We start from the raw sequence: 24937 nt of genomic DNA on the forward strand, positions 1-24937 counted from the left end.
CAAAGCTGAGTGAATTTTCAGGAAGTAGTTATAGTTAAATTCTCAGAAACCTGAGCTCTTGGGGGATTTCTAAGATCAGGCATCCCTGAACAACTTCTTGTGACTTACAAATATAGAGAAGTGGGGAGGGGGTTATGTACGGTCAAAGGGGATAATCCTCAAGGGAGGGGGTTTTAAGAGCACCTTCCTTTCCATATGGGCTTTGTGTGTGTGTGTGTGTGTGTGTGTGTTTGTGGTGTGGGTCAGTGTGTGTGCTCACGTGTGTAATTACATTTGTACATGTGTGCAGAGGAGGGTGTGTAGGCCCAAAGTCAACATCAGGTGTTTCTTCCTTGATTGCTCTCTGTGTATTTTTAAAAATTACTGTTTTGCTATTTTTTTTGTTTGTATGAGTGCTTTGCCTGCATTTCTATTTATGTGTCTGGTGCTCATGGAGGCCAGAAGAGAAGAGCATCAGATCCCCTGGAACTGAAGTTCCAGATGCTTGTGAGCCGCCATGTGGGTGCTGGGAATTGAACCTGGGTCCTCTGGAAGAGCAGCCAGTGCTCTCAACTGCCAAGCCTTCTCTTCAGCCCACTTTGTTTATCGAGACAGGGTGACTAGCAGAGCCCAGGGTTGCTCCTTTTGGCTAGCATAGCTAACCAGCTTGGCCCTGGAATCTCCTGTCTCTGCCTCTGAAGTGCTGGAGCATGGGGGGGGGGTGCTGCCATGTCTGTTTGATCATCCACTCCTTTCCCTCATGCTTGGACTTATCCACCGAGCTATTTCCCCAGTCCACTGAGCACTTTTTAAAATGCAGAATCAGAGCGGAACAACATCCAGAAAGCAAAGTCTCTTATAAGAAGGAAGTCAAACCACAATGAGTCCTATTGTTGCATGCTAGTGCAATATCCTTGGACATGCAGATGAAATGGAGCAGGACAAGAGTCAGCACAATACACTGAGCACTATATGTAATATAGACCACATTTTGTATCTTGCAAAGAGAACAAATGTTCTGTCTTCTATCGCAGGGCCATCTATAACCATGTTCGTCCGTTTCAAAAATAATTTTCTCTTTTCAAAGCAGGAAATTTGTGGGTTGCCTTGTTTTTACTCAGCACAATAAGTCTAGGGCCACAAGTGGAACCACTAGCTTTAAAACCCTTCAGCCTCTGGAAGGTTAAAAAGCAACACCTTCCTGTCCAGCCTGGGAGTGTGCAACTGCAATTCCTTCCCCAGGACTGGAAAAGTGTCAGTGAGGATACAGACAAGAAGGAAGCCTTAACGCTGTGCGTGCTAGGGCACGCCTTTAATCTCAGCACCCGGGAGGCAGAGGCAGGCGGATCTCCGTTAGTTCAAGGCCAGCCTGGTCTACAAAGTGAGACCCTATCTCAAAACAAACAGTCCCCCCCACCCCAAACTAGATCTTCAATATGAACCAGGTACAGTACTCCTGGCTATTTACCCGAAAGCCTCCAGGTCAGCGGGTCAGAGACACCCGTGCCCATCAGTGTCCCTTGCAGCCTCCAGGTCAGCGGGTCAGAGACACCCATGCCCATCAGTGTCCCTTGCAGCATTCTCCAACAACTAAGATGGATGGAGCCACCTAGATGCCCAGCAGGAAAGGAGTGGATGAGGAAAAAATACTCTCTGTGCACAATGGAACTTATCATCCTTTCATCTTTGTTTATTTGAAATTAGTGCGGTTTTTACTTTTTAATGCTATTTTTTATTAATTCCTTAAGAACTTTATACATCACATTTTGAATATATTCACCCCCTATATCCTCCCACCCACGCAATATTGAGATCTCTTTTTTTTTCTTTCTTTCTTTCCTCCCTGAGTCCAGCTTTACACAATGGAAATTTTCAGCCTTGGAGAATGAAGTTATGTTATTTGCAGGAAATGAATGCAACCAGAGATAATCGTATCAAGCTAATTAAGTCAGTCTCAGAAAGACAGATATGCTTTCTCTCACTTGTGGGTCCCAGATTTTATACAGATACATAAAACCTCGTGTGTATATAAGGCATGGAAGCAGCAGTAAATTGTTTAGGGGAAAAACGGGGCTAACGATGGGTGGGAGGAGGTGGGAAGGACGAGGGGTAAGGGGGTATGGGGAGACTGCTCAACAGGTGATATACACTCATATATGTATCTTTGTAGCATAGTGTCATATACAGTGACTATATACATGGAACACTGAAACATAATAATAGGCTGGGCAGTGGTGGCTCACGCCTTTAACTCCAGCACTCAGGAGGCAGAGGCAGTAGGATCTCTGTGAGTTCGAGGCCAGCCTGGTCTACAAGAGCTAGTTCCAGGACAGGCTCCAAAGCTACAGAAAAACCTTGTCTCGAAAAACCAAAGATAAAAAGAAAAAAACCAAATAAGCAAAACCAAACCAAAACAAATAATAATAATAAAAGAAAAGAAATAAAGTAATTTGAGAACTGGTAGCATAACCACATGGCTGAGATAGGCACAGAATGGACGACCAGGATGGATGCCCACTGGGCCAACTGCCCGTCCTCACTGACCTCACCCACCTTCCCACTCTTGTCCACCAGATTGGACTGTTTATCAGCTATGACAACGCCACCAAGCAGCTGGACACGGTGTATGATGTCACCCCTGAACTGGCTCAGGCATTTCTGGAGAGGATCCGCTGCTCCAGCTTCGACATGAGGAATATCTCCACCATCCACAGGCAAGGGTGGCCCTAAGCCCTTCCAATATTAGTCCAAGGGTTGGGGAGATAGCTTAGTTAGTAAAGCTGTTGGCTAATGAGAATGAAGGTCTGAATTAGAAACCACAGCAGCCGGGTAAAAAGCTAAGTGTGTCAGCACATACCAGCAATCCCTTCACTGAGGGAGGATGCCAGATAGAGACAGGATGATCCTGGGAACTGGCACCAGCTAGGCTTGGTAACTGATGGACTCAAGGTTCACTGAGAGACCCTGTCTCCAATCAGTAAGTTGGAGGGCAATTTAGGAAGACACTTGTTGTCATCCTGTGGCCTCCACATGTATACACACATGAGGATGCATACATATGCGCGCACACACACACACACACACACACACACACACACACACGCACGCACACACACACACACACACTTACTCAGTGCACACATTCAGTCTTAAGTACCAGCTACCTTGGAGTGACTGTAAATCCAGGGTTCCCTGATAACAGCCCCACACTTCTCTGTGCATGTGAGGAGAGGGGTTTCCTCCCAAGGGCTCATCACCCTTTGTAAATGTTTGCAAAGGGAAAGGGGACAAATTCTTGAGCATCTCCTGGAGGTCAGGCATTTTCTGACACCTCTCCTGTGCTTCTTCCAGCCCTGAGCTCGAGCTAGGCCATCTTTACTAGTCAGGGCGCCATTGTAAGGTGAACAAGGTGTGTCTATTAGGTTGGGGCAATTGTTGGAGGCAGCTGGTGGGTTCCCATGTTCGAGAGAATCCCTTGTTTCAGGTTGTCATCTGGAGAGCTTCTAGATTATGTCAATTCTAGAGTCTAGTCTTGGCACCAAGATCCTCATCGTTAGCCATTTCCAGGCAGGGATGCCTTATCCTGGAGGGAGGGATGGAGTCAGGAGGGGAGGAGGTGATAAGGACCTTCTGTTCTAGTTTGGGTTTTGTTGCTTTGATAATTGCCAAGAGCAAGCTGGTGGCTTATCACATCTTACAACTTGTTCATCACTGAAAGAAGCCATGGCAGGAGCTCAAGGCAGGAACCTGGAGGCAGGAATGATGCAGAGGCATGGAGGATGCTGCCTGCTGCCTTTGTTTTCCCCCGGCTTGCTCAGCTTGCTTTCTTAGACCACCCAGGACTATCTGCCCAGGGATGACACCACCCATAGTGGACTGGGCCCTCCCACACCAATCATTAATCAGGAAAATGCCCTTGACATGCCCACAGGCCAGTCTGATGAAGACATCTCTCAATTGTAGTTTCTTCTGAGATGACCCCAAGCTTTTGTCAAGTTGGCAAAAACTAACCAGCACACAATCTTCTCTCCATCCTCTTAGGGTCTTGGCTGTCACACCCTGGCCCTTAAAATCTTTCAGATGAATCTTTCTAGAATGGGTGTTCATCTAGAACCATGTCACAGCCTTCCCTGTCCATACTAAATTCCACCCATTAGCATGTATCCTATTTTACTATTTTATGCACGCGTGCACACGCGCGCGCGCACACACACACACACACACACACACACACACACTAACCTGGCACTAACCTGGTAATTAAGGACAGGGATCCAGTGCTAGACTTCTTGCAAGTTGTGATCTTGGCCACATCTTATCACCTCCCTGTGCCTTTCCATATGTAAAATGGGAGACAGAAATCACCGTGCCTTATTAGCTTTTCTCAAAGATACATATCTGACACATTGCATGTGCTCGATAAATGGAATTTTTCCTAAAGTTATTTTGCAAATAAAGTTGTGTTTATTTATGGTGTATAGTATAGAGTGCTGGCTAGTTTTTGTCGCTGTGGCAAAATACCCAAGGGAACCAACTTAAAGTAGCAAAGGTTGCTTTGGCTCATGGTTCCTTGGTCCTGTAGCTTTTGGGTTTGGTAGAGGTGACACATTGACACATCATTGTGGAAGCAAATGACAGAGAAAAGCTGTTCAACTCGTGGCACCCAGGAAGCAGAGGTGTGTGTGTGTGTGTGTGTGTGTGTGTGTGTCTGTGTGTGTTGGGGGGATGAATGTATCAGGGCAAAACATGCCCTTCCCAGTTACCTACTTCTTCTAGCAAGGCCCTGCCTCCCAATGTCTTCACCACCTCCTGTAAAGCCATGTATCTATCAATGGGCTAACATGTTGAGGAAATCTGAGCCCCTGTGATTTAATCATCAGGACCAGATCTGCAACATATAAACCTTTGAGGGACATTCAAGATTGAAACTGCAGGGTTGGGGAGATGGCTCAGTGGGTAGAGACACTAGCAATACAAAGGTGAAGACCTGAGTTCAAATCTCAGCACCCACATAAAATCTGGATGTAGTGTGAGCATTTGTAACCCTAGCTCTTCTCTGGAGAGATGGGGGAAGTAGAGGCAGGAGAATCCCCAGATGTGTGTGGGTCAGCAAGCCTGGCACATGCATATACATCCATGAACTGCATCCATGTCCGTGGCCTTAACAATGTGGAAGGAGAGGACTAGCCCAGGAGGTTGTATTTCCACCTTCTCATGCTGTGGCACTCACATCTGAATTCACTTCACACACAAGTGTGCACAACCCATGCACACACATGCCCCTCCCCATGAATAAAAAAACCCATACCGTATGTATACTGTAGACTGGTATACATACGTGTGTTTTGTATGGGTGGTGAGAATGCTTGAAACCTAGTCTGAGCAGTGTTCTCTGTTGTTCGCTATAGTGGCCATGATCTCCGGTACTTACTCCTCTTACCTAACTGAAACTTTGTGTCTGTTGACGGGGCTCCCCCCAGTTCCTGTAACTACCACCCTACTCTTTCTATAGCTTAGTGATCTCCTGTGTCTGTGGCAGACTATGCCAATGTCTCTAAGAAGGTTGAATCAGGCTGCTTGGAGACAACTAGCTGGTCAGGCCATGTTGAGTTGGATAGTCTTCGTGTAATCACTAAGAACATTTGCTAACGAGTGAGTTCTTAGTATCCGCCAGGAAGACTCACCACTGGGCCTGCCTGGCTTTACTTCCAGTCACCCTCATTCCTTCATCGTCATAGTTCCCACGATGCACTGTGTTGAGAAAAGCAAACCCAGCTACTAAGAGTTCAGAGAGACAGGCTCATCCTGTACCGTAGCCCACAGCATGCGCTGTGGCGAATAGCTCACAGAACTGGCCTTCAAACTCTAGCTGGCCAGAGTCTATGCTCTCAGCCACTAGCTATAATGCTCCCAGCAAGACTGGAGTTTGCATTCCTCCACTCCTGGGTTATTCTATTTCTCTTCTTTTCAGGTGGTAAAGCATCCTGAGCCTAGAGCTGCCACTCAGAGTGGACAATTTTATATTTCTAAGTTGAAATCGGGGAGGGAGATCTTTGGCATCTACCTTCCCATATGTTTCTCCTCTTAGGAGATGAGGTGGCTCAGCTGGATGGGTCTAGATTTAAGTTCCAGGCTCTATTGCTTGCTTTTGGACAAGTCCCCTGATCTCTCTGGATCTCAGTCTGACTTACCGTGAAATGGGGTTGTATTAGTTACTTTTCTTGTTGCTGTGACAAATACCTGACAGAAGTAACTTAAAGGGGAGTTGAATTCTGGCTCACGGTTTCAGAGGTAAAGCCCATAACAGCGAGGAAAGCATGGGGGTGGGACATGAGGCTGCAGGTCTTTACATCATGATTGACCAGGAAACTGAAAACAAGACCAGAAGCAAGACCAGGCTATAAACCCTCCACTGTCTGCTCCCTGTGAGCCACCTCCTCCACTGTCTGTCTGCTCCCAGTGATCCACCCCCTCCACTGTCTGTCTGCTCCCAGCGAGTCAACCCCTCCACTGTCTGCTCCTTGTGAGCCACCCCTTCCAATGTCTGTCTGATCCCACCTCCACCAGCCATCGTTGCCACCAGCTGGGGACCAGGAATTCAAACACGTGTGCCTGGGGTGACAGTCCACATTCAACCCATGCCAGGGTCTAATGAAAACTAGTCTGTGAGGTTGTTGAGTGGTAAGGATCCAGGTAGGGGGCACAGGACGAAGCAGGTGAGCGAGGGCCACTGTGATGACGTGTCTTTCATGGTCGGGACTGCTCTCGGCCCTGAGCAACCCCACCAGCCCCCGTTATCTTCTCGCACAGGTTGGGGCTGTTGGTTTGCTTCTATGATGACCTGGAGCTGCTGGACGCCACCCTGGCCCAAGTCCTTCTCCACCAAATGCTCAAGTGCAGCCGCCTCCAGGGCTTCCAGGCTGGCATCCAGAAGGTAGAGATGAGAGGCGGGGCCACTGGGGCCTCCTCGGCCTCAGTTTCACCTCTTTGCCTGGCCTTTGAGTCCAACCTGGCAGGCAGATGGCATCGTCCGTCCTGGAGGAGAGGAACATAGGAAGTAATTATAAAAACAGTGCAGAGAAAACATGGACGTGTTGAAACACAATCAGAACAGCCTTGGCCAACCGAAATGAAGGGTGGTCCGGGAATCTCAGCATCTGTACTGAGCACAGCCCCGGGATCTTAAGGGCAGATCTGCTCCAAGGTCCAGGGTGAGGCTGGCAATGCTGACAAGAGGCTGAAGGACAGACCATGCAATTGGAGGTCAAGGGGCTCCACAGGAGTAAAGGCTCTGTCAGACTCCATGCCAGGGACTGCTGTTATTGGTCTAGGGACATGCCAGATGTCTAAATAATTTCAGAGGCCCAGGATGGTGGCACAGACCTGTGGTCCAAGCTGCTTGGTAGTCTGAAACAGGAGCGTCACAAATTCAGGGTCAGCCTAAGATGTTGTCTCAAAATTAAAAAAAAAATATGAAAATGGTTTAGGGATGTAGCTCAGTGGTAGCATCCTTGCATACATTGTGTGGGTCCTTAAGTTTAACCCTGAGAATCGGAGGGGCAATAAAACAGCCACCAGGGCAAGGACCAAGCTGAAAACGCAAGTTTGTTTTTTTTTTTGTTTTGTTTTTGTTTTTGTTTTTTCGAGACAGGGTTTCTCTGTGGCTTTGGAGCCTGTCCTGGAACTAGCTCTTGTAGACCAGGCTGGTCTCGAACTCACAGAGATCCGCCTGCCTCTGCCTCCCGAGTGCTGGGATTAAAGGCGTGCGCCACCACCGCCCGGCTGAAAACGCAAGTTTGATCCCCAGAACCCACATGGTGGCAGCAGAAAACTGACCCTGCAAGTTGTTCCCTGGCTGCCACACAAGTGCTGTGGTACGGGAGCAACCCACTTCGCCATGAATGAATGAATGAATGAATGAATGAATGAATGAAAATGAAAGCCTCCAGATGATCCCAGCGCAGGCAGGATGGAGGAGCCCTGCATGAGTGTGTATTCACAGAGCTCCCACACTCGTTTCCAGGTCAAGTTAGCAAATGCATGTGGCTTCCCCTGCATTCCCCCATCCCTTTCTCTCTCAGTTTGTTTAATTCTTTTTTTTCCAGTGAAGTCTAGTTATGGATCCCTGGCTGGCTGTGAATTTGCTGTCCTCCTGCCTCAGCCACCCGAGGGCTGGAATTTCAAGCCTGTGTTACCATATCCTAGCCTTCTATTTCTGTTTCTCCCATTCAAATTTCAGATAGCCCTTTTCTTAATTAAGCAATTAGAACCACCACATTACAGCACTATTAAAAGGAAATCTTGGTAAAGGCAGCAGTAATTCCACAGCAGTTATTCACACATAATTCCAAATACCTTGCTACCTTTGGCATCTCCCACCATGGCCATCTATTTGCCAAGGTCTATTTTTGTGCTCAAGGAAAAATTCTTAAGCTCAAGCAAAAATAAGAAAATCCTTGTATTTTTTTGACCAGAGAGAGACACCTTTGGCCAAGAAGAAAGACAAAAGCAATTAGACATGGGGTGAGGCGGGGGTGGGGTGGGGTTGGTGTTGGGAGGGTGGGGTGGTGGGAGGTGTGGGGCGTGAAGGCGGGGGCGGGGGCAAAGCGGGGGGGGGGGGAATGAGGGCGGGGGCGGGGGTGGGCTTCGGGTTGCTGGGAACAGGGAGCTCGGCAGTTTGCAGACTTGATGGCTCAGGGGTCTTACTCCTTAAAGAGCACACCGCTGGGTTCTGCGCTACGGCTGACTCCCCAGGTCTGGTAGTGGCCAGGAACTGGGCATTTCCAGCCGCCATGCGATGCTGCTGTTGCCTGGGATCAGGTTTGAGAGCCACCTCCTTCTGAGGCCTGGGAACAGCCCAGCGGGTGGCGGGAGTCTGCTGAAGTGAGAGCCTGAACGGGTTTCTTCCTTTTAGCTCTGCTGCCTCCCAGTGGCAATTTCAAGACTGCATCTACATGCATGCATGAATGAAATGAGTGTGGTTTATTCAAACTCAAGTGTTAAAATAGGTCGCTATCCTCTTGATCTGCATTTATTTATTATTTTTACTTATTTTTTTTTATTGTTTGTGTGTGTGTGTGTGTGTGTGTGTGTTTATGTGTCAGAGAATACTTGAGAGTCAGTTCTTTTTATCCGCCTGTGGGGTGTAGGGATCCTGCTGAGGTCATGAGGCTTGGTGACCAAGTACCTCCACCTGCTGAAGCACCTCATTAGTCTCTCGTTATTACTATTATCATTATAATCATTATTTATTATTTATATTTACCATAATAATTTATTTCTTTACAGAAGCTATGATACAATTGGTGGGTTTATTGCCTTCCTTACCAGATAGGAATTCTTGACTGTAATTAGGGAAGTATATTACAATAAAAATAACCATTAAGACAATCTTAGAAGCCAGGCCATGATGGTGCATGCCTTTAATTCCAGCACTTGGGAGGCAGAGGCAGGCGATTCTCTATGAGTTCAAGGCCAGCCTGGTCTACAGAGCAAGTTCAGGGATAGCCAAAGCTACATAGAAAAATCCTGTCTTAAAAAACTAAATCAACAACAACAACACAAACCAAAAAACAAACAAAAATTAAAAAAAGACAATCTTAGAAGCATGCAGACATGTGGAAATATAAAGCCCTATGTAGTTCTGTTTCTATTATAAATCTGTTGGCTCTTCACACTGTATATTTCTAAAGGCATAGGACCAATGGAAAGATATACATGTCCTTCCTTCCTCTCTTCCCTCCCCCCCTCTTTCCTTCACTCCTCCTCATTTCCTCCCTTCTCCTTTCTTCCTTTCTCTTCCCTCCCTCTTTCCTCCCTTCCCCCTCCCTCCCACCTTCCTTCCTTTCTCTCCCTACTTCCTTCCTTTCCTCTCCTTCTCCCCCTCCCTCTTTCCTACTTCGCTCCTCCTTTCTTTTCCCTTCCTCCCCCTTTCTTTCCTACCCTCCACCATCCCTTTTCCCTACCCCTTCCTTCCCACCTTTGGAAACTGTTCTATGACCAAGCCCTATGCTCATTTCCGTAATTACCTTCTTGTGTTTGGATTTTCACTTTATTTTTCTTGTATTGCTGGGAATTATTTTTATGCAGAATATGTATTACCATGAGAAAGCCCTTGGATCGTTCACAAAAGGGAAGCAACCAAATATATGGATATAGAGTTCAGGATCACAGCAGGGAAATAGATGCCACAAAATGTGATGGAGTTACAAGGGAATAAAATTTCTCCTGCCATGCTTGGAGGTTGATTTAACAACACATTAATATTTAAATGAAACCCAAAGTGAATTTTCAGCACGTGATAGCCAGGCCTGGAGGAGGCATTCTCAGGGGACCAGTCAACTGTCTGCTGGCTAAGAATGCCTTGCTTTGCTGTCCCTGGGCCCCATCTAGAGAGGGCGGTATGGAGTCCTTATATCCGGATGCGGTCGGAGGGAGACACTGCCTTGCTTTCTGTCAAGGCTCAGGCCAGTTTGTTATCGTTCCAGCTCAAGGCCAACCTTCTGGACATTGCTACAGAGAACCAGACCCTCAACGAGACCCTGGGCTCTCTGTCGGATGCAGTGGTGGGTCTGAGCAGCAGTGAGCTGGAATCCCTCTCCCCCAAGGCAGTGCGCAGTGCCATCTCTACCCTCAACCAGGTTACAGGCTGGAGCAGAAGCCAGATCTGCATCTTGTCTGCCAAATACTTGGCCCAGGAAAAGGTCAGCTGGAACCTTCCCCCTTCTTCAAGTGCCTGAGGGTCAGTGTGATGTAACAAAGACCACAGAGCTGATGGTTTAAACAACAGGCTTTCCCTTCTCACAGTCCTGGGAAGCCTCATCTTAAGGGCTGTTGTTTTGGCTTGTGGACAACAGCCATCTTTCTATGTACTTATGTGAACTTCATGACCACGAGCTTGTCTGTCTGTCTGTCTCTTGGTGAATACATGTATGCTTATGTATGAAGATATGAGTGGAGGCTAGGAGAATGTTGAAATGTCTTCTTTAAGCGTTTCTCTACCTTATGTTATCGAGACAGGTTCTCACATTGAACCTAGCGCTTGCCATTTTAGCTGGACTGGCCAGGCAGCAAGCCCCAAGGATCCACCTGTCTCTGCTTCCCACCACAAATGCTGGAGTTACAGGCTGACTGTCCTGGTTATCTTTATGTGTGTCCAGAACTAGGGTCCTCATGCTTGTGTAGAAATCCCTTTGCCTATCGAGAGCTATCTCCCCAGCCCTATTTTCTTTTCTGGTAAAGGCATTAATTCTAACAGTTCAGGGCCCTGTCTAACTTTAATTATCTCATGACTTAGGGTTTCTATTTCTGTGGTAAAATATATTACCTGAACCAACTTGGGAGGAAAGGGTTTATTTGGCTTACAGGTAACAACCCATCATCAGGGGAAGCTAAGGCAGGAACTGGGAGACAGGAACTGACGTAGGAGCAGTGGGAGAATGCTTCTCACTGGCTTGTCCCCCAAGAGCTTGCTCAGCCTGCTTTCTTATACAACTCAAGACTACCTTCCTATAGGCAGTACTACCCACAGTGGGCTGGGCCCTCCCACATCAATCTTCAATCAATAAAATACCAGACAGACTTGCCTATAGGCCAACGGAGGCATTTTCTTAATTGAGAGTTCATCTTTCCAAATGATTCTAGCTTGTGTCAAGTTGATGTAAAACTAAACCAAGCTATCTCGTGACCTCATTGTAACCCATTACCATCACACAGGGGTTAGAAGTCAGCGAATGGATTTTGGGGAAGGTCACAAACATTCTGTCTTTAACAGTCAGCCATGGGCACATCCAGCAGAAGCAACTCTACAGAAGTGTGGAGGAAGTGACCGGGGTTTGAATCTTTGCTTTGTCGTCTACTTGTTGTGTGACATTAGGCAATAGCTTAATTTCTCTCTGCCCTAGTGCCCCTGTTTTAAGATGGAGCTAAGACTAGCTCCTTCCTCACGACACTGCTGCAGATTACTTGAGCAGTGCACAGGGAGACACAGGGCATCAGGGATGTAACAGGCTGTGAGCTCTTTGGGAGAGCCGCTATGGAGCCATGGATACTTGCTGGACACACCCCAGGATTTTCTCCTTTGTTTCAAGGCTGCCCACACACCTCCTAGCATGCACGAGAGCAGAATTTTCATGGCTGACCCGAGAGAAACAGACTAAAGGAGGCAAGCCTTACTTGGCTTTGTGGAGTTAGAGGTTTCAGTCTGTGGTCAGCTGGCTCTCTAGCTCTGAGTTTGAGGGCACGCAAAACATCGCGGCCGAAAGACTGTGTGGAAGTGTTGGTTGTTCTTCTCTTGGTGGCCAGGAAGCTAAAGTTCCCTGAAAATGTTCTAAAAGGCATGCTCAGAGCTTTATTCACCTCTTAGGTGTCTCTGAACAGATTGGCAGGTAGGATTACCCGTCACATTGGTGTCAGGAGTGATGCTATTTTGTCTCAGTCCTGGGCTGTAGAGAGGGCAGGAGCCTTGATCCACACTGCAGCTGCCTTCTTACAGTATGTGTGGGGAGAGTTTTCTCCATGTTGGGTTCAGTTAAAAAGGCTCCAGGCCCCAGAGACTTGGTTCTTAAGCACTTAGGTGTCCCACGCTTTTTTGTTAACACTCCTAGTCACTCCCTAGGATGTCAACTGGCTCTTGACAGCTGGGTTGGGACCAATTCCAGTATGAAAATAATAGCAAACATTTATGGAGTGCTTATTGTATGCTGGGATTTATTCTAAGTGGCTTAATAACTTAGTTTTCCTATCATCCTAATGGCCTCAATGGTGTTAACAACCTTCATTTCTGGGGTTATTCACGTGGGGCACAGAGAATGTAGAGATCGAGTTGCCAAAGTTATAGCAGAAGGCAAACATTGAGGGCAAAGCTCAAGACATCTGCTTTGGAGTCTGCTTGTGAATGCCATCTCCACCATGGCACCATGGCCATTGTACTGGCTAGTTTTAGTTTTATGTCAACTTGACAGAAGCTAGAGTCATCAGAGAGGAGGGACCCTTCAATAAGCAAATGCCTCTTTAGGATCCGGTTCATACTCCAGCCGGTAGGGCATTTCTAATTAATCCATATTGACGGGAGAGGTGCCCGGTCCACATTGTGGGTGGGGGGCAGGTGGTTTAGGGTAGAAAAAGAAGAAGGAGGAGGAGGAAGGAGAAGGAGGAGGAAGGCAGGAGAGGCGGAGGAGGAGGGGAGGAGGAGGAGGAGGAGGAGGAGGAGTTGAGCAAGCCATGGGGAAAAAGCCAGTAAGCAGCACCCTCCATGACCTCTGCATCAGCTTCCGTACTTCCAGGTTCCTGCTCTTATTGAGTTCCTGCCATGATTCCTCCCTGTCAGACTACAATGTGGAAGTGTAAGTCCAATAAACCCTTTCCTCACCAACTTGGTTTTTGGTCACGGTGTTTCAATCATGGCAAGGGTAACTCCAGTGGAAGACAACCATGGTTCCACTCATGTTCAACTTTTTACTCAAGGCCAAGGCCAGCATTTGTCTCAGTTCCTCTAGGTTCACGATGACTTTATGTGGGACTCTGAAGACCTTGGCTTTTTCTGGACCTTGATGGAGGTTCTGGGGGGTCTATGAGGACGTTTTATGTGCAAGATAATTCCAGGAAGCAGAGGGAGATGGTTTGCAATTCCATTGCTGTCCGTGACAAAGAAGCTGGTTTCTCTTGCCTAGAGTCAAATACCAAAACCAAAAGCCCATCGATGGCCCAAGGGCCACCACTTTTTTATGTTCATATGGACTTGCAAAGGATAGCAGTCCCCACCAGAGAATTTACCATGGTTCTCACATTATGTATTTAACTCTCTTTCTTGATAGAAGGACGGTCACGTGTGTAGCATCCACCTTGTTCCCCTTTGGCTATCACCCATCCCAGTACCCTCATCAGGCGGCCTAGAAATGTCTGAGAGATGCCTGGTTCCTCACGACTGCTTACTCTGCCAGGTGCTGTCTTTCTACAAGTGCCAGCCAGATGGGTGTGCTGCTCACAGGAGGTCAGCACACGCCTTCTACAACAGGGACCACAAGGACCTCTGGCAGGTCCTGAGAAGCCCTGTTTCCCAGCATGTGCCCGGTCTGTCACCATGCCCAAGCAGCAAGCTATCCTCAGGAAGGTGAGTGGTGATGGTCTGATCCTGGCCACGTGGCTTACCAGAGCATGTGCTTTGCAGAGTCTGGGCAATATGCCATGACTTTGGGTTGTTCATTTTGGCTGGAGTTATCTCAGCTGCTGGTGTGTGGGGTGTTCTGAATCTAGAACACGTGGCCCCTGGCAGTGTGTCTTCCCTTGTAGATAGAGTGCCTTTAACCACGCTACACTTTCCCCAGACCCCTTTGCTTTCCTAGCTTGTTTTCCAAACGAGCTATCTAGAGGAGCTGTTCATATGCTATCTCCAACAGTGGGTTTTAGAGCTACACAGACTCAGGTTTGAGTCACACTGACCAGCTTCCAACTCACCAATTTTAAGCCTTGGTTTGATCACTTGTAAAATGGGGGTAGTAACCATCCCTACTTCATGCGATTGCTAGGCAGATCAAGTAAGTTTTATGGCCCGGGTAGCAGTGTCTAGACACACTCAGAAGTCAGTCTGTGCTCTGTCTTTCCTCTCAATTTTGGCAGCTGATAGAAGCAGAAGATGCCTCTGCTTCAGGCCTTGTGGAGGTGCCCAGAGCTCTGTTTAAGGAAGTGTCTCTCTCTGATCTGTGGAAAGGATCCCGGTTCAATGCCACAGTCCTGAAGGAGAAGGAGCTGCGGAGGAGCCAGGTAGGACTGCAGGGCTCACAGATCAACTTTGTATTTCCTTTTGTGAGGTGGAGAGTGGAACCCAGGGCCTCCCACAGGACAGGCGAGCGAGTTACACGGCCAACTCCGAACACGCACTTCTCACTCTTTGTCTTTATGGGAATGGTCTGTTTACGGTCAGATTGAAAAGACACTCTATTCTTGTTGTTGAACCCAGGAAGCAAAGCCGTGTGTGGTAAGAAGGTAGACAAGGCGTGAGGATGAATCCCGACTGCCGTTTATTAGCTGAGGGGAAGGGACTTTTCCTCACATGACCCCAGCTGTCTCATGTACAAAATGAGGATGATTACGGGCAACAATGGTGACACAGGACGCCCAGTCCGAGAGAAGCATGCTGTACATGTTGCCGCCGCTATGTGTTTATGGGTAGACATCACCAGTGTCGGGGCTGCTTGAAAAGATGGTGCTACTGAGACTGCTCCCTGGCCATGGGACCATCCCTGACTTTCTGTTGAGTTAGACACACGCCTCTTCATTTGCTTATGAAGTGATTTATTTTGCCTGCTGCATGTGTGTGGGAAATGTGTGTGGGAAATGTGTGTGTGTGTGTGTACATGCACACATGTGCATGTGTGTGTAGTCCAGAAGTCAACCTCAGGTGCCTTTCTTGGCCACCATTTACTTGACCTTTTGAGACAGACTCAATTCTCTCTAGAGCTTGCTGATTCATCTAGACTGGCTGTCTGGGGAGCCCTAGGGATCTCCTCTGTCTTCACACTCAGTGTAACCACACGTTGCTTCCTTTTGTACTTTTGTGGGTTCTGGGGACCAAGTCCATGTCCTCATGCTTATGTGGAAAGTGCTTTATTGACTGAGCCCAGCGATCACTTCTAAAATCTCTCTCTCTCTCTCTCTCTCTCTCTCTCTCTCTCTCTCTCTCTCTCTCTCTCTCTCTCTGTGTGTGTGTGTGTGTTTGTGTGGTGTGCCATGGTGTGTGCATGTGCTGGTCAGAGGACAACCCTGAGTATCAGTCCTCATTTTCTATTTGAGACAGATCTCTTGTTCACAGAGGCATACTCCAAACTAGCTGGCTATCTAAGTTAGGGTTTCTATTGCTGTGACAAAACACCATGACCAAAAAGCAAGTTGGGGAGGAAAGGGTTTATTTGGCCCACACTTCAGCATTGCTGTTCTTCACTGGAGGAAGTAAGGACAGGAACTCAAACTGGGCAGGAACCTGGAGGCAGGAGCTGATGCAAAGACCATGGAGGAGTACTTCTTACTGGCTTGCTCCTCATGGCTTGCTCAACCTGCCTTCTTATAGAACCTAGGACCAGCAGCCCAGGGATGGCACCATCCACCAGGGGCTGGGCCCTCTCCCATTGATCACCAAATGAGAAAAGGCCTTACAGCTGGATCTCAAGGAGGCATTTCTTCAGCTGAGGCTCCTTCCGCTCTGGTGACTCTAGCTTGTGTCAAGTTGACACACAAACCCAGCCAGTACCCTAGCCCAGGAGTTTGCAGGGATCTCCCTGTCTCTGCCTTACATCTCCCCATTGAGGAGCTGGTCTTGCACATGTGTGCCTCTGGGCTCAGCTTTTACATGGGTCTGGGAGGGACAAACCCAGGTCCTCATGCGGCCTGGGAAGCGCTTTATCCATGGAGCCATCTCTCTGGGCCCTGGGAATGTTTATCAAGCACGGACTTACAATGTTCCCAGACACTCAGGGACCAGGAATGTAGAAATGAACAACACAGCAGGGCATCTTCTGTGGGGTCTTTCACGAGGCTGGACAATGTCCTAGCACTCCGTTGCTATGTGACAAACACTCTTCGGTTCAGAAGCTTGAACAGGTGTTTTAGTTTGGAGATTCATCCTTCTGCCGACGACCTCGAGGTATTTCTGTCCCCGCAGCTGGACTAGTGGAGTTTCCATCCCCTGAGAGTGGGAAACCTGTGAGAGGTTTCCAGGCCTACTGTCCTTGGAAACCCCAGGGGCCGTACATAGTGCACCTGTAATGTTCCTCTGCTCCCCAGCTTTATGGAAGCTTTGAGGCCCTCAGCTGTCACATACCAGAATCTTCTGTCTAACTCTGGCTCATAATTTACTGTGTTTGGGGAATTACGTTCAAAGTTTTAGAGTCTATAAAATAGACAAATGTCGCACTTGATCGCTTCTGCAAGTTAGGTATTCTGTAAAATTTCATTCCTTAAAACAAACGACTCCCCTGCCTGCGCTCTCGCATTCTAGAGTGCTCACCTGGGAGGGTTGGAGGGGGCGTGTGTGCTGTGGGCACGAGCTCCTTTATCCATGTTACTTTCTGGTCCATGATGGGCGCATCATCGTCGCTGTTCTGGTTCAGGGCTAGCAGATGGGCACACAAGGAGGGACCACACAGAGTCCCTCACAGGGCAGCAGCTTCACAAAGCTAAGCTAGTAAAGCGTCAACCCTGCCACTCTAAGCTTCTGCTCTTCACCCAACCCCTAGAGCAGCGGTTCCCAACCTTCCTCATGGTGGGGCCCTTTAATACAGTTCCTCACCCAAAGGGGTCACGACCCAGAGGTTGAGAACCACTGTTATAGAGTATGGAGAATCATCAAGAGTGTGGTAGCCCATCTCTGAGATTGCTCGGCCACTCAGTGATTGGAGGACCTTGGCTTAGCAGCGTTCCGTGTTTGGCCTCTGCAGCCCCCTCTGTGAGATGAGACCACAGGGTACTTTCCCACACACATAGGGCCTCAGTGTTCTGGGTCCCACCACTGCTGCCTCTTCTTTTTTGTCCCAGGCCTTGTTCCTGTATGAGCTTCTGGAGAAGACCACGGACAGTCCCGAGGAGATCCTGAGGTAGGGCGGTGTGGCTGCCTGGTCCGAACAGCCTTTTGAGGCCTTCTGCAGGGAAGCCCCGATTTCCAAGCAGGGACACCTGAGCTGTGGGAAAATACCAAAAACCACATAAGGGCCAGTGAGATAGCTCAGTGGATTAAGGCACTTGCTGCTAAGCCTGATGACCCGAGTTCAAGCCACAGAAAAACGTGGTAGAAGAGACCCAGCTGCTGCAAGCTGTCCCCTGACTTCCACATGTGTGCCGTGTATATGGGTGTTTGTGTGTGTGTGCGCTTAACTTAAAGGAGGAATATTTTTGTCTTATCTCACATTTTCCAAGGCTTCGGTCTATCATGGCAGGGAGGGTAGAGTGGAGTACAGATGTTCACATCATGGTGGGCCAGGGAACAAAGAGGGAGACGAGAAGTAATCATATAGCCAAAGACCTGCCCTTAGTGACCTACTTCCTCTGCCTCTGTCCTACTTCCTGTTTCTAGAGTCTTCCAAAATAACACTTTGGGGACTAAATACTGAAATTCAGAGCCTGTAGGGACGTTAGAAGTTATGGTTTAGTGCGATTTAGTGCTCAGTCCGTGTTGGGTGGAGCGTGCCTCCTTTGGCTCCTTCCTTCTCCCCTCCGTACCCCTTCTCAGCGGTCCTTGCTTTGTTTCGCAGCTCTGGGCAGCTGGTGAAAGGCGTGCAGTGTTCACACATCGATGCTATGAGTGCCCATGTCTTCCTGGCCCACTTCCAGTATTTCGAGAACAACTTCTCCCTGCTTTCACCAGATCAGGTACCCGGGGGTGTTTTCCTGCTTCTGGCTCCCTCCTGATGCCAGGGTCGGGCCTAGATTGACTGTGCCTATCTAAAGGTATTTATACCAGAATCATACAGATGTACTATTGACATGTCCCTTTCCAGTTGTCTGGAAGTTAACAGATCTCATTGCAGGTTCCCTTAGTTTTTTTTTTTTTAATTTTTTTTAAACAGATTTTTCTGTGTACCTCTGGCTGTCTTGAAATTAGCCCTGTAGACCAGGCTGGCCTTGAGCTCACAGAGATCCACCTGCTTCTGCCTCCTGAGTGCTGGGATTAAAGGCCTGCACCACCACTGCCTGGCTGTTTCCTTTAGTTTCCCTTAGTTATCTGTGAGCACAAAGACCCCTGTGTACCTTATAATACATGTGACATAAAAACACATGAATTCATACCAGTTTCCTCTCTCTCTGTATACAAGTATTTGTATGTTACTATACAAATATTTATCATTAAATCAAAACAGTTGCATAAGGGCTGGGAAGATGGCTTAGCAGGTAAAGGTGCTTGCTGTTAAGCTTGGACACCTGAGTTCAAATCCCTGGGACACACATGGCAGAAGGGGAGAACTGACTTCTGAAAGTTGTCTTCTGTCCTCTAAATGCATGCTGTGGCACACTCGCTCACACACGTGAATGAATAAATATAGTGAAAAGTAAAAATAGTCACATGATATCCTGTTCTAGTCACATGCCAGATGTTTGACTACCTGTTGAATGGGAGTCTTAATCTCAGGGTTGTGCGTCCGAGCCCAACTTTGGATGCCAAAATGTAGTCATAATTAACGAGGTCCATGATAGCCCAGAATGAAGGATAACAAGTATTTATCTGGAGGAAAAACTCACAATAAGGGTAGAGAGCCGTGGTGCTCTGTGGGCCGTGGAAACTATGAAGAGAGCTCCTACCACCACCCAAGAAAGTGGTCATGTGCCAGGTGGTGGTGGCGCACGCCTTTAATCCCAGCACTCGGGAGGCAGAGGCAGGCAGATCTCTGAGTTCGAGGCCAGCCTGGTCTACAAGAGCTAGTTCCAGGACAGGATCTAGAAACTACAGGGAAACCCTGTCTCAAAAAAAAAAAAAAAAAAAGAAAGAAAGTGGTCATGTGTTTTGTCTGCATTTATCAGTCTACACGTAGCACCTCAGACCATGCCCTCATGGGCTGGTACCCAAAAGGTTATTGGCTGCATGAATTCCCACAACAGTTGAAGAATGTTAAGATGCAATGGCACTCTTTTGTAATCATAAATGAAGTTGTTCTCATACATGAATGAATACATTCATCTTATTATTGCCTCAGTTTCCTCAGCTATTAGTGGTTAAAGGAGAGACACTCTGTTACATAAATGGACATTTGTGAGGCATTAGCTGTGTTTGATTTTATTATTCTTTGGCTGAGTTCCCCACGCTTACCTTGTAGGTCAATTGTTTGGCATGGAAATACTGGGAAGTCTCAAGGTCCTCCTTGCCACCGTTCCTCTTGACTACCCTCCCGTAAGTGAGCACCGAGCCCCTTTCTGACTCAGTCACCCGACGAGGGGCTTCCCAAAGTTTGCCATTCTTTCCCTCTGGGTTCTGTTAAGGAGCCAGAGACAAGGTGAAGAACGCGTCAGACATCTCAGGACCTGCAAGTCTCGGGTTACTTCTGGGCTCTGAGTAGACAGTGCTCCACAGGGTCTCTAAATTGGAGCATGATAGGTAGGAGACTTGCTCTCAGACACAAGGCGCGTCTGTTGGAGTGCTCAAGCTTACACGACATCCCTGGGGTGGTGCCTGGTGCTGTTGTTGCCTCTGGTCTCAGGGACAGTGCAGAGCAGACACCGTCCTCTGGTCTTTCTGTAGGTCCCGCTTCCTGGCTTCCATTCCCACCTCTCGCTGTGTACATTTTCTGATCAGCCTGGGGAAGAGACACTTGGACACCTTGGTTTTAGATTCCCATAAAAGGAGTTTGGTCATCAGGAAGGTGGAACAGTGTCTGGTAAGAGAAGATCCTGGGAGACACTTTCCCTGCTGTTCTGATCCTTTGGTGTATCTGTGGCCATCTCAGGGAGCCATGGAAGGGACTCGGTGGTATCTTGAGCCTGCAGTGATGGCTAGGAGTCTGACTTGTGAGTCTCAGAGAGCAGGCCTTGAAATTACCGTCTGGAGTAATCTTGACCGTTGGTACTGGAAACTTACATCTCAGAGAGATAATGCTGGACAGCTACAGTGGAGGACTAGGTTCTTTTTAAACCTTGCCAGCAACTGGTTCCGTGATTTTAGCCAACCCGCCTCTCCCTCCACCTCAGCATCCTCATGTGTAATGTGGGTGCAAATGCACAGCATCCTGCAGCGCTTGCGGGCACAAAGGGGCAGCACACTGCTGCGTGTCAGGGCCCCAGGCACGGTACTTGGGAACCAGGAAGTTTTGCTATCTGTACAGAGCACAAATGCTTGTCACCTACAGGTCCTATGATGATGGAGTGGACTAGGTCTGTAACACTTCCCACAGTCCCCTTCCCGCAGTCAACACATGCACATGCTATGTTTGCCATTTCGAGAAAGAGCTCTGGAGGCTCAGGTGCTGCTTCCTATGCCATACCAAGATGCCTACTTATGTTGCTAATGCTGGAGTCCAGAGCCTCGTGCATTCTGGGCCAGTGCTCTACTGAGGGGTGTGTCCTGATCTTGGTTATCAAATACACAGTATCCCTAGAGCAGTTACAACGGCAACAGTCTCCATTTACTGAGTGCCAAGCGTGTGCTAAGCTTGCCGTTCCCAGGCACCGGAGGCCTGCTTCCCTGGGTGAGGGCATCAGGTTCAGTACCATCTTTGGTGGTTTGTGGCAAGGTAGGTGATTCTGATCCAGACAGAGTAATGGGTTTTGAGGATGGAGAGTGTCAGCCTGACTCCAGCCGGATCTCCCATCTTTTGCCCTTGTTGTTTCAGGACGGTGTCATTGCTGATGAGCACACTGTGGACATTGTGGGAAACCTCCTGTGCCATCTGCCAGCCGCCTTTATTGAGAGAGGGATCTCACCCAGAGCCTGGGCCACTGCTCTGTACGGCCTCGGGGGCTGCACAGCTCTCAGCTCTGAGCAGGGGGCTGCGGTGAAGTCCAGGCTTCTGGAGCAGTGGGGGTAAGAGGGGCCTGCTGTGCTGCGGGGGTGTGGCAGGATGGATGATAGTGGCCTGGCTCGGTTGCTTCCACAGAGACCACCAGGCAAGGACAAGAAGTCTCTGCAGGCTGGGCGGTGTTGGCATGAGCCTTTAATCTCAGCCCTTGGGAGGCAAAGGCAGGCAGACCTCTGTGAGTTTGAGGCCAGCTTGTCTTACAGAGAGAGTTTCAGGACAGATTCCAAAGCTTTCCAGGGAGACCCTGTCTCAGAACCAAAATCAAAACCAAAACCAGCTTGATGTGACATGTACCTTTAATTCCAGCACTGGAGAAATGGGGCTCACTGGCCACGCTACCGAGTTTACTTGTTGAACTGCAGGCCATTGAGAGACCCTGTCTCATAAAGACAAGAGGTGGACAGTTCCTGAGGACTAACACCTAAGTTTGTTCTTTGGACTTCATACCCATGTGTACATGTATACACAGGTACACTCACACATGCACACATAATCACAAGATATGATACTTTAAATGTAAGACATCACTAATTACATTATGGAATTTCTTTCTAAATGCTGAAGATAGAATCCAGTACCTTGTTCAAGTTAGGCAAGTGCCCCATCACTAGGCTACATCCCCAGTCCTTGTTATTTTGAGACAGACTTTTTTCTACATAGTTCCAGATGGCCTTGAGTTATGGAGTCCAGGCTATTCTTGAATTGTGATCCGCCTGTGTCTACCTCTTGAGTGCCAGGATTGTAGGTAAATACCACCCTACCTGGCAAGAGTAGTTTTTGGTTCATAGATAAATTGAGAGGAGGTAGAGATTCCTCTGCCTACCAACTTCTTAAATATAGCTTCTGTATTATATTATTCCCTACCAGAACTGTGTATTTATCCTAATCCATGAACTATGCATTTATTCTAATCAAATTAGTATCATTGTTGACATTAACACCCAAGGCCCAGAGTTTACACGAGGACTTATTCTTGGTATACATCCATTAGGTTTGGGCAAATGTGTGATGCCATATTCCTCATTAAAATATCATACTGAGCCAGGCAGTGGTGGTGCACACCTTGAATCCCAGCACTCGGGAGGCAGAGGCAGGCAGATCTCTGAGTTCGAATTCAAGGCCAACCTGATATAAAAGAATGAGTTCCAGGACACCAAGGACTACACAGAGAAGCCCTGTCTTGAAACACACACACACATACACACACACACACACACACACACACGCACGCACACACACACACACGCACGCACGCACGCGCACACACACACACACACACACACACACACTATCACACTGAGGCTGGTGACTGGCTCAGTGGGGAAAGGCATTTGTAGTCAAGTCAGACGACCTGAATGAAACCCACACGGTGGAGAGAGATAATGGACTCCTATAAGCTGTTTTATGACCTCACACATGTGCCATGGCCTTTCTTCCCCCAAATGTAAAGATGATAAAATACCAAAAAAAATGTTTAGCATTTTTCTTTTCTACAGGCCTCTTCTCTGCCTAGTCAGTCCCTCATCCCCATGTCTCTGCTCACCACTGATAGCTTTGTATTCTCTGATGGTCGTGTAGTGGGAGCGTTCAGTATTTAACCTTTTCAAATAGACTTCTTTCACCTAATAATATACATTCAAGTTTCCTGTCCTTTCTTGGCTTGATAGTTCATTTCATTAGCACCGAATAATACCCCACTGTCTGGAGGTATCTGGGCTGGTTTGTCCATTCACCAGCTGGAGGGCATCTCCATGTCTCTCAAGTTTTGGCCATTATAATTAAGGCTGCTATAAACGTTTGTATGCAGATATTTTAGGGACATAAGTTTTCAGATCTCTTGTGTAAATGTAGAAGTGTGCAGTGGCTGAGTCATTAGCTGAGGATGTGTTTGATTTTCAAGAAGCCATCAAAATGCCTTTCATGGAGGCTGCCCCATCTTGTACTCTTGCCATCAGTGAGTGAGAAGTTCTGTTTCTCTACATAATTTTCTGTTGTTGCTGTTAAGATACTGATGATGGGCTGGGGAGGTGGCTTGTGGAGTAAAGTTGTTTTGTTGCTAAGACTGAAGATCTGAATTCAATTTCCTGAATAATTTGGTGGAAGGAGAGAATTGATTCCTTCAGTTTGTCCTCTGACCCCCGCATGCCTGCTATGGCACAACCCCTCCATAAATAAATGAATGAAATCAAAATTCAAAAAGACATTGATATTGATGATTATAAAGATGAAGAAGCCTGGATCCAGGGAAATGGGAGCTCCCTGCAGCCAAGAAGAACTCTCCTTTCCTATGTAGAATTTCCTGTTGTGGACCAGACATTTCTGTAGGACCTTGCTGTCAATCAGTGCTGAGATGTCAGCTTATAAAAAGATTTATTTTTATGTGTGTGTATGTGCTCATGGGCATACATGTATGTTTGCATGTGCATGTGTGCAGGTGCCCATGGATTCCAGAAGAGGGCATTGGATCCCTTGGAGCTGGAGTTAGAGGTGACTGTGAACAGCCTGATGTGGGTGCTGGGACCCAAACTCTGGTCCCTCTCAAGTGCAGAAAGTGCTCTTCACGGCGGACTCCTCTCTCTAGCACGATGTATTTCTTTTGTTTTCAATTTTGTTGTTGTTGTTGTTGAGACAGAAGCTTGTTCTGCAGTCCACATTGGCCTGGAACTAACTCACTGTGTAGCCCGGGATGGCCTCAAGCTCATAGTCTCCTGTCTCGGTTACTGAACACTGGGAACAAAGTTTGACAGTAGTCATTTGTCACAGGCGTCTTGCTGTTATCGACAGGGTAAGCAGTTTTAGTGTTGGCATCTGTGGAATGGAGGCAGACATGAGTGGAGGCCCCGGGACAGAGCCTGACACACGTGTGCCAAGCATGCAGCAGCTTCCTCCTAGGGGACTGACTGGAGATGCTCGTGGCTCTTAAAACAGGTGTCGTTCCTACCTTCAGGAACTTACCATCCATCTAGTGGGATGACACTTGGTAAAATAGATTTTGAGCCAGAAAGAGCCTCGTGGTAGTTCCAGTTAAAGTCCCAGGGATGATTCTGGTTGGCCAGTCTTGCCAAATGCCTACTTTTGTTTGTTTGTTGCTCAGGAATGTGAGAAGACTGAACCGATAGCCTCTCCAGGTTTGAAGGCCAATGGGATGCAAGGGCATGCATACCCCCATGGCATGCCCTTCACTCTGCTTCTTGTGTCTCTTCCTAGACCGCCTCAGAATTGGGCAGCAGAGACGATGAAGGACGTGGCGCCTTTCCTAGCATTTTTCTCAGGAGATGAATTGCGCACGATGGCCACAAAGGTATCACTGCAGTGTATGGAGAAGGCTGAGGGAATCTGAAAGGGAGAGAAAGTGTGGCTGGTTAGAACCTATCAGGCTCTGTGGTTCTCCAAACGTCTACCGTGTCTCAGAGAGCTCAGAGGTTTCTGGCTTCATCACAAACTGGCCAAGACTCTAGGAAAGTAGC

General features: G+C 47.9%; 1 protein-coding gene across 1 annotated transcript in view; it reads left to right on the plus strand.

Annotated features, from left to right (window-relative positions):
• Nucleotides 1–24937, plus strand: part of Otoa (otoancorin) — a 91312-nt gene that overhangs the window by 39889 nt on the left and 26486 nt on the right. Inside the window, 12 exon segments of the mRNA XM_042054085.1 lie at nt 2554–2693; nt 6790–6913; nt 10467–10682; nt 13920–14063; nt 14066–14089; nt 14596–14739; nt 17506–17564; nt 18219–18336; nt 19776–19849; nt 20198–20333; nt 21285–21475; nt 24678–24771. Coding sequence (XP_041910019.1) covers nt 2554–2693; nt 6790–6913; nt 10467–10682; nt 13920–14063; nt 14066–14089; nt 14596–14739; nt 17506–17564; nt 18219–18336; nt 19776–19849; nt 20198–20333; nt 21285–21475; nt 24678–24771 — 1464 coding nt within the window.

This window comes from Arvicola amphibius, chromosome 1, assembly GCF_903992535.2.
Source record: "Arvicola amphibius chromosome 1, mArvAmp1.2, whole genome shotgun sequence".
Classification (NCBI taxonomy): Eukaryota; Metazoa; Chordata; class Mammalia; order Rodentia; family Cricetidae; genus Arvicola; species Arvicola amphibius.